The 18,474-nt window shown below is 48.3% G+C and overlaps 1 protein-coding gene across 10 annotated transcripts in view; it reads right to left on the bottom strand.

Moving 5' to 3' along the window:
- TRIO (trio Rho guanine nucleotide exchange factor) overlaps positions 1-18,474 on the bottom strand; it is a 325,844-nt gene that overhangs the window by 72,159 nt on the left and 235,211 nt on the right. For all 10 annotated transcript variants that reach the window (XM_045848128.1, XM_045848129.1, XM_045848130.1 and 7 more), the window contains exons 32-34: positions 17,065-17,207; positions 16,378-16,477; positions 4,071-4,314 (exon numbers count right to left, since the gene is read on the bottom strand). In XM_045848128.1, the coding sequence (XP_045704084.1) occupies positions 4,071-4,314; positions 16,378-16,477; positions 17,065-17,207 (487 nt within the window). The remainder of the gene's footprint in view (positions 1-4,070; positions 4,315-16,377; positions 16,478-17,064; positions 17,208-18,474) is intronic.

Genomic DNA, 18,474 nt, shown 5'->3' with positions numbered 1-18,474 from the left:
AATATCCCTGTTTACTTTCTGTGACCAACACCAAGTAAACAGAGAAAAGTGACAAGTTATACAAGTTGAGACAGTAGGAAAGAAAAATCCCTCGGATTTACTAAGAGATCAGAGATAATTACGTGGTACCCACTCTAGGAGTCAACCAACGCCTCCGACGCAGGGGCTGGGGGAGAACAGAGCTCCTCCGTCCGGATGCAGGGGAGACGCGCTGGGGCCCAGATGCAAACTCGGCACCCCAGGCCCCGGTGGCCCCAGGGGCTGCTGTGATGGTAGATGGCACAAACCACAAACACAATGAGGCTGCATGAGCACGAGGAGTTGCCGAATCCTTATTCTACTGTGATGTGCTGGCTGGCTGTCTGATTTGTGACTGAGATGCCATGAAGAAGGGAGAGTGGCTGCCAGAGCAAGACGAGAGTGAAACACCAAGCCGGCCTGTCTGCAGAGACTGTCCCCACGGCAACCTCCCGATGCCGGCCTTGCCCACACACTGGACAGCAGTTTCCAGAGGAATGATGTTCACACTGGAGCCTAGTTTCAGACACAGAAATAACTTCTTGAAAAACAAACTGTACAATTACATTCCTTGTTCATTTAAAATAAGTTATACTTTAATCATCTGCCCACATCACCCAGAGACACAGAGCATGACAAAAGAAAATGAGTGCTCACAAATTCCACGTATCCTCTTTGTCCCACAGACTTCCAATCCCAGCTGCGCTGCAAAGCCACGGAGGGGCCCTGGGCAGCGCTCCCACTGAGCTCTGAGAGCTTCTTGGCTGATGTGAGTATTCACGGTCACACTACAAATTCTTAGAATACTTTACAATCAAAGAAATAGATATTTGACCTTAGCAGGCATGTTTTTTACATTTGAAATGTATGGAAATTTAAGTTGATTGGACTGGGGAGTTATTAGAAAATACTGAGGCAACAAGGCTGAGAAAACTCTAGAGCCAGAGGTAAATAAATGTGCTCCTTCCTCCTGCTGGAAGGTCAGAATGGTGAGCATCAAACACACAAAGCTATCTTTAGAGATCAACAGCAAGTGACTGGAAGCAAAGACATAATGACAGCTCCCTAATGCACAGGAGTTTTTAAGTGTGTGAAGGGCAAGACCTCTTCCCTGTCTGAGACAGAGGAGACCCATATGGTGACAGACACCAAGTTCTGTGAGAAAAGAGGTAGCATTTACCTCCTTCCTGCAGTACCCATTAAGCCCAGTGTGGCTCCCCAAATGAACAGGGGCTCAAAACGAGACGATGCCTAAGCAAAGGCAGATCAAGATCTCTCGTGTCCCCAGTGGCAGTGGCCTTTTCCCCCAGAGTCTCTATGTCTTCTTTTGGACTCTGCTCCTAGATCCCCATCCCCTGCTGTCCGGACTATCGATGAAGGCCTCCTCTCTGAGATGGTGACCCTGGTCACAGCTGCCTGCTTGCTTGGACTTGCCCATGGACAGGAGGCTCTGGGAGAGGCTTGTCAAAGCGCCCCAAGTAGGCCTTACTGCTCGCCCAAAATCTAGCGCCTACGTCCTGACACTGCAGGGGAACAGGTACTCTTCGGATTCCTTGCATTATATGAAAAATAATGGGGAAAGAACAGATAAGGTTTGAGTCCCTATCTACTCACTGGCTGTTAGTCCACACAGGTTATGCTCAATGAAGAAACACCTTCTTGGAAAGACAGAGCATTAGACAGAGGGGCAAGGAGTAACTCTTCTAGAATGTAACAGACTCTCAAAGAAAAAAGGGCTCAGAAAACAAAATGGCACTTGAACTGAAAAACAACCGAGAAACCCAACCCCCATAAGAAGTTTTTGGGACAAAGTCAAGTGTGATAAATACACAGTTCTTTCCTCTCTGCTGGCCTGCAATTACAAACCCCAGGGAGGAAAGAGCACACCACGGGACAGGCACATATAAAAGGAAATCTTCCAGAACGAGTGTTATTTGTAGTACGTTAAGTTCACCAGGGCTCCTTTGTATAAAAGATCAGCTTTAGAAAAAAAGCAGTGGATTTTATTTTCTAAAACCTAAGGCTTCAAGTGCATTGTGCAACTCGGGAAACACTCCGGCAGTGGGCTACTGGGCAGCCCCGCACAGACTTGTACTCGACCCCCAGTGTCACGTTAGGGGACGTCCGATGCTGCTCTGAACCCACGGACAGCTTCTCCAGAAATAAAAGCAGATGCCTCGGCTTTTGGCCAAACTCTGAAGATCCTGTCTTTTTTTTTTTTTTGATTCTTTAAGAAATAATAGTTGAATTTTTGTACTTCTTACTAAGGTGACAGTAAGGTCCTAGCTAGGCCACAAGGGACCTGGAACACAGCTGGGCCTTTCACCAAGGAGAGGAGCTCCTCAGGGGGCGTCCTGCACAGCGTCACTTAGCTCGAGGCTGTGACTGACCTCCGTGGCCAGAGGATAGACTCCAGGACACGCTGTGATGAGTGTGAAGAGGGCACAGATGACAAGGGGAGGGAGCAACTGGAATGTTTCAGAATTAACAGAAAAGTACTTAAATACAGCAGACTGTAGTGATCTCTCTCGGGAAGGGAAAACAAACTGTATTGCCCCCAAATTTAGAAAACTGGCCATTTTCTAGTATTGCAAGGAAATTAAGACTGTGACATAATACGGTTCAAAGTACGTAAACGCGACCCATCCTGCACTGTTTTAGACGATACAGACTGATGTGTCTTAAAAAAGGCTTGAGGCCTCAAATTAGCTTCCCGCTAGAAGAAAGATTAAATGAGCACGGTCCGACAGAAACACAGTGCAAGTTCATGTATAGCGTGTTCTAGTAGCCATAACTTAAGCTAAAAAGAAACAGGTGTAATTAACTTTAATAACACATTGTATTTAACCTGCTCTATGACATACACAGGGCCCAGCAGAAGTAATGCCCCGGAGTGTGGTTGGGAGGTATGTGACTGTCACACGCGAGATGGACAGCAATTCGAACATTTCACCTAAAATATCACACGGTGTGCTTGAGTGTGATGTTGTGTCACAGAATTACATGCTTATGTTTCGTAATAAAAGATTTTTATGGAATAAAAAGGGGCGTTATTTGTGCCAGACCCCTGTATTATCAATTTAACATGTAATAGATACAAAATAATTACATGTTCTTTTCCGACTAGATTCTGAAATAGGTGTGTATTTCACACCTGCAGGTCACCTCAGTCCAGAACATCTCCACAGCCACACCTGCCCAGTGGCTGCCCAGTGGGCGTTCAGGAGAAGCAGACTCACACTCCCCCCGGAAGCCCAGTTTTGGTCCGTCTAGACCCCCCCGGAGAAGCAGGCCAGCTGCAGTTACCTTTACCTGAAGGGATCACCACAGGCACGCCTGAAACTACTACAAAATAAAGCCAAATGTCCACTGTGATGGAAAAACAAAATACAGAAAATTAAGGAAGGACTGAAGAATATGAAACGCCGTTCTGTCCACACGCCCTGTTATTTCCACCTTCCTTCCTGAGCCCCTCTCTCGTTGCAGCCGCAGCCGCCGGACCAACACCGAGCCCTGCGGGACTATGCGGCCTCTCTGGGTGCCCGGCTTCGCACCCTGTCCATGCAGGGGGCCAGGGGGACTGAGGGTGTCCTCAGACACCGCACTGCTATGAAGATGGCGTGGCTACACTCTCAGGGCCTGCATGCTTGACTTTCTGGGATTTTACACTAACAAAATAAAGAACCTGCAATGGGGAAACCTGATAAGGAGATGCTGCTTTTAACATCGCCTGGGCGAGAACAGTGCCCTCTCTGTGTTCTCCATTTGTAAGTGACACTGGCCCAAAAAGAACGGCCCCCTGCCCCTTCGCTAAACTAGTATTTTATTACACCGTTGTGGGAAATGAGGCAATCATTCATTATTTCTGAGTAACAAGTGAAATCCTCATTTCCACTTTAGCTCCTGATGGATTAAAAGGGCCCCGAGACACAGTGATGAGGGCCTGAAGCAGGAGAGGCAGGAGCCGTACCTATCACAGGGTTGCGAAGACGCGGGGACAGAAGCAGTGTCATTCCCACGTGCACCTGCCACCCAGGCCCAGGGAGCCCTACCTTTGTGGTTGAAGATGCCCTCCATTTCCATGCTGCTTCTCGAGTGGGCAATGCATAGGGAGCCGCAGGGGACCAGGCCTTCTGCCGCGGGCGACCGGTCGGTGGTGCGCACCAGACACCAGTCGGGCTTGTCGTGGGGCCGCTCCAACACCTCCACGGTCTGGCCGCGGCGGATGGTCAGCTCGGTGCTGTTGCAGGCCGTGAAGTCGTGGATCACCACGGTCAGCTCGCAGCCGCCAGAGAGCTAGGGAGGGAGAGGGACACGTCAGCGGGCTGAGGACACGGGACGTCTGTGGTGAGGCTGTGCACTGGGCCAGGACTCTACTTTCTGTCCTGCAGTCGGGTCAGCGACAGCGAGAACCACCTGAGGGACGGCTCTCCACTCTCACTGTCCCTTAATTCTTTCTCCCTCGGAGTCACATCACATACTTATGTGCGATGATGCGCTTCTAAGTGTTTCACTGTAAGAATCTGATACAATTGTTCATATGAAAAATTTTTCATATGAGCATCCAAATCTCTTGTACCTGAGACATTATTCTCTGTAAGTGCTATCTACTCATTTTTAAACTTAGGGCAAACTAATAAAAATTTGGTTTGAAGGCCATCGGGTGATTGCTGTGAAATGTGCTGAAAAAAGGGAGAGTTTTGTTCCCAATTCAGTACCCGAATGCTCCGAGCTCTCTGTCAGCCTGGGGGCTCTCACACATGCCTCGGGGAGACCAAAAAGTCAACGGGCTCAAGATCCCAACACAGGGCAGGGTGACACCTTTCTCTCTTTAAAACCCTTCAGGATACTCCTCAGAGGGCGTTCGGACCCTCTGGCATCTGTCCCTGGACCCTTTCCAGGCTCCCTTCCCACTCCATGCCTCCCATGTTCTGTAGGCACTGGCTTGTTTTCCACAGGCCACATCTTTTCTGGTCTGAAAGTCCTTTTCCCGCTGCTTTCCTTTAAGCTCAGTCCTGTTTTCTTTTTATCAAAACCCCATGAACTCTTTGGGCCTCTGAAGCACATCTGCACTCCATAGACACAACAGAGCCCTGGCTGGTCTGGGTCAGTGGGCTGAGTGCTGGCCTGTGAACCAGAAGGTTGCTGGTTCGATTCCCAGTCAGGGTTCATGCTTGGGAAGTGGGCCAGGTCCCTGGGTGGGGGCATGTGAGAGGTAACCACACACTGATGTTTCTCTCCCTCTCTTCCCCTCTCATCACTGAAAATAAATACAAATTTTTGAAGTTATTAAAGGAGAAAAAGATACCCCTCATGGAAGGCTGGTGCATGGTGCTGGTCCATGACCATTCACTCCCTCTGGCCTGCGCCCCTGTGTCTTCCCCCGGACTGGATGTTCCCGAGCAGCCTCCTTGCTGGGGGCTCCAGGCTCACCTTCCAGGCTATCGCAGCACCACTCCCAGTTCCCGGTGTAAAGTGGGAGCCCCCCATGCAAATATGCCGTCCTCTTGTTCGAGAACCTCAGACACCAACTCCTTAACACAGGATTCGAGGTCCCCACACCAGGTCCCAGCCCACCTTGCCAGTGCGGCCAGTGGCTTCTCCTCATGTGCGTCCCAGCCCAGCGACCATGTCCTCCTTTGGAGGGGGGTCCTGCGTGCTCCACGCTACCCTTTCTGCTCAGAGCTCCCCATCAGTAGGCATCACTCCTGTATCGACCACCCTTAACGTTTTATAAATAAGCAAATTATGTCTCACTTCTGAAATGAGCTGTGTCCTGGGCTGTACGCACACGTGTGTGACTGCCCTCAGCACGCGAGAGCAGTTTGTGTTGCTCCTCTGTGAACTTCCCATGCCCTGTCCGTGGGGGGAGAGAGCGGGCCCGTCTCAGCCGCCACCGCTGAGCCCCCGGTGCCAACAATGCAAGCACAGGACTCGTGCCAGGAAGTCCCTGGAGAGCATCTCCAAAGGCCTACCTCACACAGCACTGTGTATCCAGCAAGTAGTCAAACACTGGATGAAGTGGAAAAGGCAAGACTGATTTGCTCTTAAGAAAAAGAGAAAGGCAGCTCTGCATTTAAAAAAATCAAAATGAATCATGGGTTTCCCTGGTGATTTCAGGAGCTAACTCTGCCTGTGTCTAACCTCAGACACACCCAGTCTCCCTGAAGGACACCAGCACAGAGGAGAGAAGGGACAGAACAGCAGACAGCTGGGCTGCGGTGCTTGAGAGGAGGGAATGGCGGGGTCTCCTGCGGGGGGACATCCCTGGTCCAGGGTGGCCACCCGGCCCCAGTCCACTTGCAGAGGACTGGGGATCGAGCCTGCCGCTCAGGCTCACGGCCGGCAGTGTCCTCGGGCCGCCGGGCCCACCACGGACCGCGCCTGCCAGCCCTGTGTGCTGCCCTGTGCTGTTCATTACCCTCCTGCTCCAACAGCCTGCCTTTCAAGAGAAAGTTGAGATATTTAGAATAAGAAACACATGTCCATTGGACAACCACAGAAACCAAACCAAAACAAACTCTTCCGTAATAAAGCACAGACATGACAAAACGAATCGTCTTTGCTCAGCCACAAAGGGAATTTTTCACAAATGTCTAATCCCCTTCTACATTTTACAAATTGCTCTGTGGGAAATCCTCGCAAATCTCACACGTTTCCCAGTGAACGACCGAGGAGGTTAATGCCACAAGGTGACAGGTAGAGGCCTGGAGGGTGGAGAAGCGTTGCTGGAAGCGGTTCACCCCTGTAATGCAAAGGAGGAGTGTTTCCTGTTCCAGGGAACTCGCGAGCAGCCACGCGGCCCTGACGTGGCGTCCAGCTCGCTGAGGCCCCGCAGAACGGTGCTTCCCATGGACCCTGTCCTGCCTGCTCACGCCTGCGTGCGCCCAGCGTGCCGCCACCCCCCGCCCCCGAGCCCCGCAGCACAAGCCCCTCACGCTGCCTTGACACTTCTCCACCCCCAGCCCTGGGAAACGGAACTTCAAGACGCACCGTCTCGTCACTAGCCCTTGGCCGTTTCATTCTCGAGTTTTATTAATTTTTCAGACTGCTTGAAGACACATGGTGCTTTCTGTGGATGGGGGAGGGGTGGGAAGGGAGAGGGGGACTGTCCAGGGAGAGTTAAGTTAGACCTTATTTCTGGCACTGGTTTTTTTAGCCCCTCACAGAGTAATAAAAACACTATTGGAAACATCTGTGTACTTGACAGAGCATGAGAAATAAAAGCCCAGCCTGCTCTGACAAAGAACTGCATACTGAGTTAAAAAACTCTTTTTCAACGGCTTTAGAGAACTCAGTAACAGAATCTAGTACCAGAAGACTGTTTTCAAACAGCTCTAAAATTATCATTAAGAGAAAATATGTACCTTTTTGGCTTTACCCCTAAGAATCAACTGGCGTTTCCCATAAGAATCTCCCGCACAGATCTTTAAGAGGAGGATTAAATGGATGTTTTCTAGTCCAGAGAAAAGACATCTGTGGATTCCTGTCTCAATGTTCACATTTGAACATGTTAAACTTATTATAAAACCTCTCTTTAAAACCAGGTTTGGAAATTTAAAAAAATGACATTTTTGTATAAAGGACTTCAAATAGCTATTTTGCGGAAGGGATGCAAGTTACTGCCGCATTCCCATCAGAAAAAGTTCAGACAACGCATTACACACCACTAAGTACAGCCCAGGTCTTACTTGCTTTCAATGGCTTTCTGACCCTCAGTGGCCCAATTTCATTACTATGTTGAGTTACCATTCCATTTGTCTAGTTTAAAATTCACTTTTTCCTTTCCAGTGATGCCTTGTGAAAGTTTTCAAAGTATCTTCTTTACTTCCGTACAGGTCATGAATTTCTACCACGGGCTCCTAAACACGTGCATTTAGTTTAGGATTGCAAGTTATGAAAACACCAATTTCTGTGACTCACATTAACACTCCTGTGAGATTCACACCACAAGAGATTTTGAAAAACTCTGCTTTTCACCTTTAAAAAATGAACATGGTAACTAAACAGCATGAGAGTAAAATGCCCTTACTTGGGGCATGGACCAGGGACCGCCCCCCCGCCTCGGCCCTTCTAAAGGGCTGCCGTGACCCAGTCCCTTCTAAAGGACATCGGTGACCCAGACGCACAGACTGTTTACCAAACCCAAGCAGGTCCCTGTGCCCGAGACCCCGCCAGAATGACTGAAAGCGCACAAATTGATGTGTTTCACCCGGAAGAATGAAACACTCATCTCTGGTCGCAGGCATGCAAACCTTCAACAATCAGCACAAAACACAGTTTTACTTTATGTTTCCTGGAGAAACCAAGTGACAGCACGGCTTTGCCAGAACTCAGTTAATGGCAGCAACTAAAACAGACCCACGGGTGGGGTTCCTCACCCACTGCTCCTCCGAGCAGCCCCTCCCGGACACACCAGGTCGGGCCAGCTTTCTGTCTGGACGGACAGTTCTGAGAGACGAGGGCAGACACCTGGCTGGACCGGCCAGACGCCCAGAGCAGCTCTGGGGTGGCTCCGCCCGAGGAAGAGAGGGCTCTTTGCCACTGGCCTGGTGGATGACTCGGTCTGCTCTGCAAGCGATTCTACTTCAAGCACCCAAGATCACTTGCAGGTGGGTGTCTGGCCAATTTTCTGAGAGCAATTCAAAAAGAAAGGGGAATGGGTCTAATAAAAGCTGTTTTCCGCTGAAGAACAAAGTGTGTCAACTCTTGTGAACAGTCACATCCTACAGCCCAATGCAGTTCAGCTAACTTAGAAACCTCACAAAAGGGCCTCGCAGTTTCGTGGAGGTTTCACACTGAGCGGACCAAAGACTGACTGATGGCTTGGTTAAGGGGATTAGGGAGCACAGCCCCATTCCTGGCAGGGGCAGCAGGGAAAGGCAACCATCGGCAGTCAGAACCACACTCCAAGGAAGTGAATCACACCCCGAGGCCTCACCCGCCCACGTTCCGGACGGGCAGCTCCACAGAGGCTTGAGCTGCACAGCAGCCAGCCAGTCATCCGGAGGGCAGAACAGCAGGCCCCTGTGCTCGGCCGGACAGAGACCAAGCTGACAGAGACCAAGCTCGCAGAAGCGTTCTCCAGAACCTGTGGCCGAGTTTCAAGGAGGACAATTTCGACCACCTCTCACTTTGGAGGTACATAAAGAAATTTGTGAGAACTGAGAAACAGTTAAGGTGATAAATTTTTTTTTAACACCAAATAAAGAGTCTGTAAGAAAGATGTTTTCAAAAGCAGTAACTTACCCTATCCAACATTTTATCCAGAAAACAAACAGTGAGTACAGTACTCAGACACTATCCTCTACCCTTTACTAAGGCGACCACACGCCGGTTTTCTGACATGAAGGCAGCTCTTGGAAGGCTTCCCCGGCTGTGTGATGCACACGAGGTGGAACGGAAAATGAGATGTAAGGAAGTTAAAGGGGCAAACTTTAACATAAAATGTTAAATAAACCAGAGAGATAGGACAGCCATTATGCACCAGGCATCAAGGGGTCAGGGAGCCGATGCGACTGCGTGTCCCCACGCCCTGAACACACGCGAGTGAGAAAGGCCACCACACACTGAACGGGACCGCGGGCTCTCCCGCAGGAAGCGGAGTGAGGGCTGGGAAGGCGGAGACCGTTGAAAACCACCTGCATCGCTCTACGTCTCCAGACCCTAGAAAACAGAAAGTTCCTCAGGACAGCTTAACCCAAAGAAATCCATTTACTGCATTTCCTGAGTGAGCATGACCGTCTTCTATCCAGAAAAGTTCATCTGAAATGTCTCCTTCTGTCTGTAACAAAGGGACACCGATCCCACGAATGCAGACGTGAGAGCTGGTTGACCAGCTGACGGGCCCCTCCCAACGAGGAAGACCAGCTGGAGTAAGCCTCCTGCCTCAGTCTGCATGGAACTGTGCCATGGTCCTCAACGGGAACTCTAACTCTGATGGGCAGTTTAAAATTTACATTAAAAGGCACTTTTCAATGCACCAGTACTCCTATAAATGCTTCTGTTACATTTCTACCCAACCTTTATATAAAAAAACCCTTTGAAATCGAGGCTTTCCACTTCAGCACGGGGGAACTTTGTTTTCCTGAGTAACTACAATGATCAAAGACAACATTCATTTTGTGGTTTTAGGAGAGTCCTTAAAAACTGGTTAAAAGTTACAGAAAACCACAGTCACTTACCAAAATAAAAAACAAAGATTAGCAAAAGGAGAAAACAAAGGCAGGTGCAGGAGGACTTGTCTCCTCGCCCCTCCCTGTGCTGAGGCGCCTGTCCTGGGCTGGCTCACGGGGCTGACGCGCAGTACTCATGAATGAAGGTCTACCTTGTGAACAGCATGAAGTCATTTTACATACATGTGGCCACCGTGCAGCTGACTGGGTAGGAGCAAAGGTGGGTAGCTTGAAAAATGTTTTAATCAAACACCTGATTAAATGTTTAATCTCTTCTTCAGCAGCTGCCCATTCAATATGTGGCCAGTATTTTGCTGTTGAGGCAACAAAAGGAGTAACTCCAAGTGCTAAGGCTGAGCAACTCATCCTTAGGACAGCTTCTAGCTCCTTACAAACAAGACCAGCCGTCAAGAGTGCCCAAGTAAGAGGAAACAGAGGCTGGTATAGACAGTTATCTGCAATAGCTAGTACTAACATCAGCAACTCAAGAGGGAGGGAGGAGGAAGCAATTTTTAAAATGAAGACACAGCAGCTGTGCATGTATTCAGTGCTCTCAGTGCATGCTGGGCGCCACACTAAACACACTGCACATTTTTAATGCGCACAGCCTATGCGGTAGCATTATCCCCGTTTATAGATGAGGACACGGAGGCACAGAGAGGTGACTTGCCCGAGGCCACCAGTCGCTGAGAGGCAGAGCCCGGGGTCTGCTGGTGAGCACGTCCTGGTTCTCAACCACCTGCTGTTTGGTGTTCAGTACTCTGCGGAACCCCAGTCAGTCAGCCCTCACTGACCTCGTGGATAGGCTCTGTGACTTTGGGTGGACCGAGGTGTAATGACACCAACTTTTACCACAGGCTAATCGTGATAGACAAGACTTGGATTCCCACGACATCCTCAACATTGTAACTATATGGTGTTAATGGAAACGACATTTTCGAGGACCTGCTTGCTTGTACCCTGTTACACTCTGAGCAGAGAAGGCTAATGGACGTCTGGAGGGCTCTGTCTGAGGAGATTAAAGCCACGTGCCATGCTGCAGAAAAAGCTTCTGAATTAAATGACTCGATTTCATGCCAACACGGGGCAACCCTACACGAGGTCCTGGGAGACCTGGAGAGCTCTGGCGAGGCGCCTATGAGCAAACGTGCCCTGTGGCTTTCAGACGCTTCGGCCAGAGGGGAGAGGGCTGAGCAACGGACCTGGGCTCATCTCCACTGCTGCTCTGTGCCAGGTATGCAAGGGGCAGAGGCTGGATGACGGAGGGTGGCATTCTCTAAGTAGGCAGAAGACAAGTTTCCTCCTTCAAAAACATGAATTCAGCCACATTTTAAAATGGATCAGCATTAAATGCTTTATATACTATCGCAACACTGCAATTTCCATAAATCCAACCTAGTTTTATGGTGTAGAACGTCACTTCGCAGAGAAAGTTGACTTTTTAAACTACACGAAATCTCAGGTCCCCAGCAGAGAGCTGTGGCTTTATCAAGAGTAACCGAAACCATTTATAGTTTTAAATATGTGGATTCATATATTCCTGTTAAGCTCAGGAAATTCATGCCAAGTACTCATCCACCAACTTTCCCATTCCCTGAAAATCAGAGCGGAGTTACCTTAGGTCCAGAAGCAACCTCACACCTGGCCCCTACTGGCGTGGGCCGGCCTCCCTCCACAGACACCTCATCGTGCCCTGGCGATGTTTTTCATCTCGACCTCGAGATGCTTTGTTTCACAGTAGCCTATGTCTTAGTCCATGTTTTCTATTTTCCTCATAATATAAATTTTTATTGTAGGAAATAATACATCATGGACTGATAATAAGGCAGAGAAAGAAAAACACTTAAAAATTCTTCTTTATTATGCTGAAAAATATTCGGCTTCCTATGCAGCTCTTGTGTGAAGTAATACCAAAGAGTTATTAGACCCACATTCCATCCCCGGCTTTCTTGCGCTGGTGCTGAGCAGCCCTGCGAGGGTCAGCAGCCACTGTCATTTGCTCACCGCCCCAGGGGCTGGCTCAGCACTCTCCGCCCCACCTCTGGGGACAAGCTCCGGGCAAATGAGAGAAGGGTCTGGCAAGCACTTGATTTCTTTGGAACCCAAATTACGCTTTCATAAGCTCATTTTTGTCAGCCTAAGTGCTCTGAATGTGGGCAAGAATCAGTGCTAAGCTCACTTGTAGAACAAAGAGATGGCATCGTCTACAACTGGTGTTTGCAGAGAAAGGAGCGTGCTTTTGGGGCATGTGGTTTGTATCAGTGAGCAGCCTCCCTGGCTCTTCTGACAGCGCTCCCTGGGAGGAGGGCGTCTCTGGGAGCCCCTCCTTAACAGGCTCCTCCAAAAACCTTCTGCGCCTCATCGGAGAATTACCCAGCCCTGGGCAGATAACTCTTCCTTAAGAACTCTCCAAGAGGCTCGGTCAAAAACATCCCCCCACCCAGTTTGTGCAATGGAATCAAATTCCATGATAACAAGTAATTCATAACAGACATCATAAATTAAGTCCCACAGGCAGAATGTGGTTGAGTAATTTCCCTCGACAGATATATCTACCTGTGTCATCAGGGGCTGTCTAGACCTGAAGAATGCACGGTGGAAAGGACCTTGAGACATAAGAAAAGTTCCTGTCATCTGAGGAAGAGAAGGGGACTTTCCGCCTAGGACTCGTTCAGAGAAACTGCATTTTACAAACTGACTCAGGAAAGAATGCAGTTTCCCGATTTTCAAAATGCATTCTCCTGAATCGTCTACTGAACCCAACATGCCCTACCAGAGAAGTGCAGAAAGGGAGATGGCCGTAAGACACCTCCCTGCAGAGAACACACAAATGCAGGCGTGGGTGGGAGCAAACACGCACCCTCTCTTCAGAAGGCCTTGTGGGTGCAGGTTCACGCCAACTCTAAACTCCAAACTCCAAATGCTCACTTATCTCTGCTAAGCCCCGCATCCTGTTTAGTCTCATCCCCAACGCAGACCCCAAGAACGGAAGATAACCCATTGCAAGTCTATGATCTTAGGAAGATGTTTCATCCCTTTTTCATACTTTTGAGCCTGTTAAGGACCGATGGTCTCAGCGAGGGGTATTAAAGTAAATACGTGCCACACCCACTTAAAACTGAGTTTTGGAGTGTCATTACTTCAAGATGGGTGAGAATCATGAGAACGTTGAGCTGAGTGCTGCTGAGTGACAGAATATTGTCACAGTTTCACTCAGGAGCATCAGGGGACGCCTTCACAGAGCTCAGGTGGGGACAGTGGCTGCCTTCACAGAAGTGGTCCTGCAGGGCTGACTGGGCTATGGAATGAAGCTTAGAGATAATGCATTAGATGAGATGGACAGAAATTGGTGAATTATCTTGATGGATAAAATACCTGATAGGCAGTTCTTCAAAAACTCTAATGTCCCAGTAAACTCCTGGGCAGAATGATCAATTTCTGCAAACCTACACTTTTCTCTTAGTGATTTATTCTTCCTCTTTCACTGGATACAAATAGAATTTGCTGTCTGAATGGCAACAGCCCTTCAGATCATGCCTGATTTTACTACAGGAGTAATGCAGGCTGGGTTCCAGGTTCACAAAAGCCTGTTAAGCCAGAATGGATCTGAAGCAGAACTAGTTCTGCAGTTCCTAATGCCAGGAGAGAGCCTGATTTCTGTGGCAAACCTCCTGTAGACTCCAGTCGGCCACACCCCAGGGGCCAGGGCTGCACTGGGTGCTAGTACCCGAATTCTCCACATGTGAGGAGGTGCGTGGGAGCCCCTCAGCTCATCCAGGGGTCAGTTCTAGATCCCCACCACCACCCATTTATATATAAGCTGCATGAAAAAACCAAGTCAGCATTTCTTCTTGGAATGACCTCCAGAGGAGTCTTAACACACTTTCCAAAGGCAGAACTTCTTACATTTACTTGTCTCTTTGGCAATGTCAAATAACTTTAAAAAAATAAACTTTAAACTCATGTCTAGGTAAACCCAGACCAGATCCGTGAGGACATATCTGGGAAGAATGAATTTTGGGCTTGATGGGCCTACAGCTGGAGCGGTGAATCTCAGCCAAGGCAAGTTGAGGAACAGTCTGAAAGAGCACGGCCACTCCCCTCGACCTGAGCTTCTACTACTTCCTATAACTATTAAGAATTATTACTGTAATTCTTATGCAAACTGTGTACTGAAATTACTCAATTGCCTCAATTATTGTTTTTTTTTAAAGAAAATAATCAGAATTACTCTAATGAAATGTTTCCAAGTTTAAACTTTATTTTCCTAAGGGCCGTGGGGTGGGGCCGCGGGGAGAGATGCTATTAAGAACGAAAAGCAGGAACATGTAATTTATCTTATTCCTCACTATTACTACTGGCAAGAGATATGTGCTGAATGCTAACACACTGAGCTCTGAAAAGAATGAAATGAGACATTGTTTTTATTCTTCAGTGCTGATACTCTAAGCATTTGAAGTTCTAGGAGTTACTATTAAGTGAACTCAAAAAATGGAATAAGAAACAACTGATTATTCAAACTAGAAGGATTTTGAAAATAAGATCCCTGAAGAAAGGCAATATTTTAAAACCTACTTAACTTGTGTCTTGGAAATTACATCAAATACCATGAGTTCTTCTGTAAACTTAGTGAGAAAAGACTAAAGTCTAAAACCGTAAGAACTGCCATCTGAAAATAGCCCCAATACGGGACCCTCTTCTCTGTCAGGAATCATTCCCAGATGACGGTGAAGTCGGGGCACTTCCTTGCTCCTAAGGAGCTTCGCAAAGAGCTCCTGCATCTCACGGCCAGGATGAGGGTCTCACACGGGAAAGCACAGCTCACACGAGGCAGTGAGAAACTCAGGAACTCTGAACTGATGATGGTAAGTTAAATAAAACCCCTATTTATTGTCAAATACTTCTTTTTTTTTTTGTTAAGAAGTTGGTCTCAAATTCTAGAAAAAGAACAGAACAGGCGCTCCTATCAGCAGAACAGAAGGCTTGGTCGAGATGAATGCCCTGGCTTTTACGGAGGACATCTGTGCATCATGTAAGCCCAGGATTCCAGCTTCTCCTGTTAATTTACTTTGTAGGTTTTGTGACTCTGTCAAGACAGAATCAGGGGATCCTCCAGGCCACAACTGTGGACTTTGATACAATCAGGTCTCTCTCGATACCAGTCAGCACCGGCGCAGGCCCAGCCCAGGGCACACTTCCTGTTTCTGTTGTGTTGGCCAAAAAGTCCACTACGCTTTTTTTTCCATAAAATAAAAGGCACAATCTTCATTTTCACCAATCACTTTATTGGTTTAAGTATTTTGAGTATGTTAGCTATCTCCCACTATGGGCTTCTAGTATAGGCCAGGGCTGCTGCTAAACATCTTCCAGTGCATAAGACAGCCCCACACCAAAGAGTAATTTGGCCAAAATGTCAGTGGTACCAAGAAACTTTACAAACCACTTTGACATGTTCAGTCAGTCACAGCACCTTCTCCATACACTACACAATTTTTTTGTGTGTGTTTCAGTTGCATTTTTACCTTTCTTGAAATAATAAAGCATAATATGCTGAAAATGTCTATTTTCTTCCATCTTCAATATTATAATGGCTGCACAAAATTCACCAATTTTGATAAGTTTTTTTTAAATGCACGCTGATATGACAGCCGCCACAATACAATCTAACAAAATTGTTTCAAATGACATTGAAGACAACCGAGCACTACTAGAGCCATCGTACAGAAAAAACCACAATGGACTTTTTGGCCCACCCAGCAGAAGGCTCCTCGGGGCCAAGGTGGAGGGGGCCGGTGCCCCTGCTTTATCAACTGAATGCTTCCGCTTTTCCGTGCCAGGGCTCTGTGTAATACTATTTCAAAATAATAGGTTCTTCTGCTTAATATAAAATTAAAAAGCTTAAATGCACTGCCTGCGACACCCTGACAGAAAAGCAGGTGACAGCACTGGGAAGGGCAAGTGATTTTTTTTGAATCCTCAGGGTCAACGTCTTCTAACCCTGACAGCCCCGAGTCTTCACCCTGGGACTGAGTCCTGACCCCGCTCTGAGCACATGGCAGCTGGTTGAGCCTGCTGATGACACCAGTCGCTGACAGACAGAGAGAGGCTACTTCACATCAGACCCCCGCCTAGCTGCATTCGCGCCCCACCCCCCCCACCCCCCGAAAGGCTGGGTGTGGCTCACCTTATCACTGTCCAGTGTGTTCTGAGACGTCCGGGAGGCGATTGAAATTGTGTCGGGCTGGCTGCTGCCATCACCTTGGCTGTCCAGGTCCTCGCCATCCCTGGAGACATAAGACACTTTGGCTTTCTGACTCTGCTGGAGTCGTTTTTCAAGGCTGGTGAAGATCATCCACCAGTCATTGGAGACAGAACAGATGTGTTTAAAGACATGCAAGTGAGTCTTCGTGGTTGCTGCTACCCCACTGCACTCACAAGGACTGGTCACGCTTTACTGGCACAGGCTTTTTGCCAGGCACTGGGCCAAGCATCTAACCTATCTCATTCCATTCAATTTACAGAAAAAAATACAGTTGATACGATTCTTTCCGGTTTAGAAATGAGAACAAAAATGGCTACTGTGACTTGTCCAAGGCCATGTGCACGATTTGCACATGTGCCCAGACTCACCCTGGGTGGGAAAGGGAAGTGACCGGGGATTTGTGCCTAGCCCTTTAATTACTTTAAGCTGCAGCAGGATCTTGTCTTGATAAAGTGATTTCATTGCTAAGAATGTGACATATAAATGGTGTTTAAAAAAAAAAAATTCCTCAAAGTGTCTGACAACTTCTGAAAAATATGAAGTTAACATTGCCTTGTTCCTTCCCCATTCAAAACACAAACTCGCCGGAAGTTCCCGCAGCACACTCACCTCCTGCCCTTCTGTCTGGTGGCCGGGGCTGTTTTGGGGATGTGAATGGGCTCCTTCAGGGCGCCTTTCAGGTGGATGGTCCGCTCCTGTATGACTTCCCGGATGTGCTTGATCCAGTCCTGCTTGTTTTCTATGCTGGAGGCCTTAACGAGGCGTGAGAACCCATCAGGACACGGAAGGGGCCCTCTCCGGATCCTGCGCTAACCACGGGCAGGCCTCCTGCATTCCTGGGGTTTCCCATTTTAAAAATACCTTCCCAGCAGAGAAGCAACCACATCCTATGTTTGATGTGCCACCAAACCAATGATCCTGGTTTTGAGTATTTTTTCATCAAAACCGTTTTTATTTTTTAGCATTTATATCATTTCAGATCTCTGGATATTCTAATCATCAATCATTCCCTGGCCCCAAGACATTAAAAGCAGCCCTGGGAAAATACGAAAACACAGCCACCCCAAACCAAAACTTCTCTAAGGCTATTTAGGCCAAGAGTAGTGGTCAGTGGCTACTGAAGCGTCAGTGGAACTGAACTAATGCCCACGAGTCGTGTTGCCCTGTCCGCTGGACTCATTGAACAGCTGCAGCGGCCGCAGCACAGCACCTGCATCCTCCGCTCACCCCATGAGCTCCGTGTGGGTCAGGCCTCCCGATCCTCGAGGGACCACGGCGTGGACACCAAGCCACACTACCAGCAGGTGAAGGAGCTGGAGTTGTTCCAAGAGTGCATGACAGAGCCTGCCCCTCAGCTCTGCATTAATGTCCCTCTGCTTATAAACTGGAATGAACCACCAGAGTAAACCAGTGCAACCTCCTGCCAACTCCACATGGTGGACGTGCCTCAACTTGATTACAGCTGTGGAGAAAGATTCTCCGAACATGACACATAGTAGATACTCAATAAGCATCTGCTGAACGAACACACATGGCATCACTTTTTCCAGACTTCTTTCCTTGCACTGTGCCTCAAAGGAGGTGGTTTGTTTTTCCTTTTTACATGTGCTGGGCCTTAGTAATAGTTTTTAATTTCCTTACAGAAAACACCAACCTCCTGTGATATAAACAGGATTCCCTGTAAATGATTAAAACAATCATCACTGGGATTTGTAGATGAGATCACAGAAGGGAGGGGACCCACTGCTTTCTCACAGTGGGCCTTGTTTTGGAAACAAGAAAGCCGAAGCCTGTGGGGGGAAGGGAAATTAAAATTGAGAACTCTCTGGACAAAATTCTTTCTCTGGAGCACATGTCTGCAAAGTCATTGTAGGGCAGTGACGGGGACAGGAAGGATAAGAGGAGCCTGTCGCTTCCATCACAGAGCCGCTCCCAGGAGAGGAGAGGACAGCAGTCGGACCCACTGCTTCGGGGCGGGAGGCAGGGTGGCCAGGGGACAGAGGCGTGGGTCTGAGAAAC

Source organism: Phyllostomus hastatus, unplaced genomic scaffold (genome assembly GCF_019186645.2).
Source record: "Phyllostomus hastatus isolate PE091 unplaced genomic scaffold, TTU_PhHast_1.1 phas_contig_58, whole genome shotgun sequence".
NCBI classification, from domain to species: Eukaryota; Metazoa; Chordata; class Mammalia; order Chiroptera; family Phyllostomidae; genus Phyllostomus; species Phyllostomus hastatus.
Note: the sequence above shows the minus strand (reverse complement) of the source record. Positions and strands in the feature narration are given on the sequence as shown.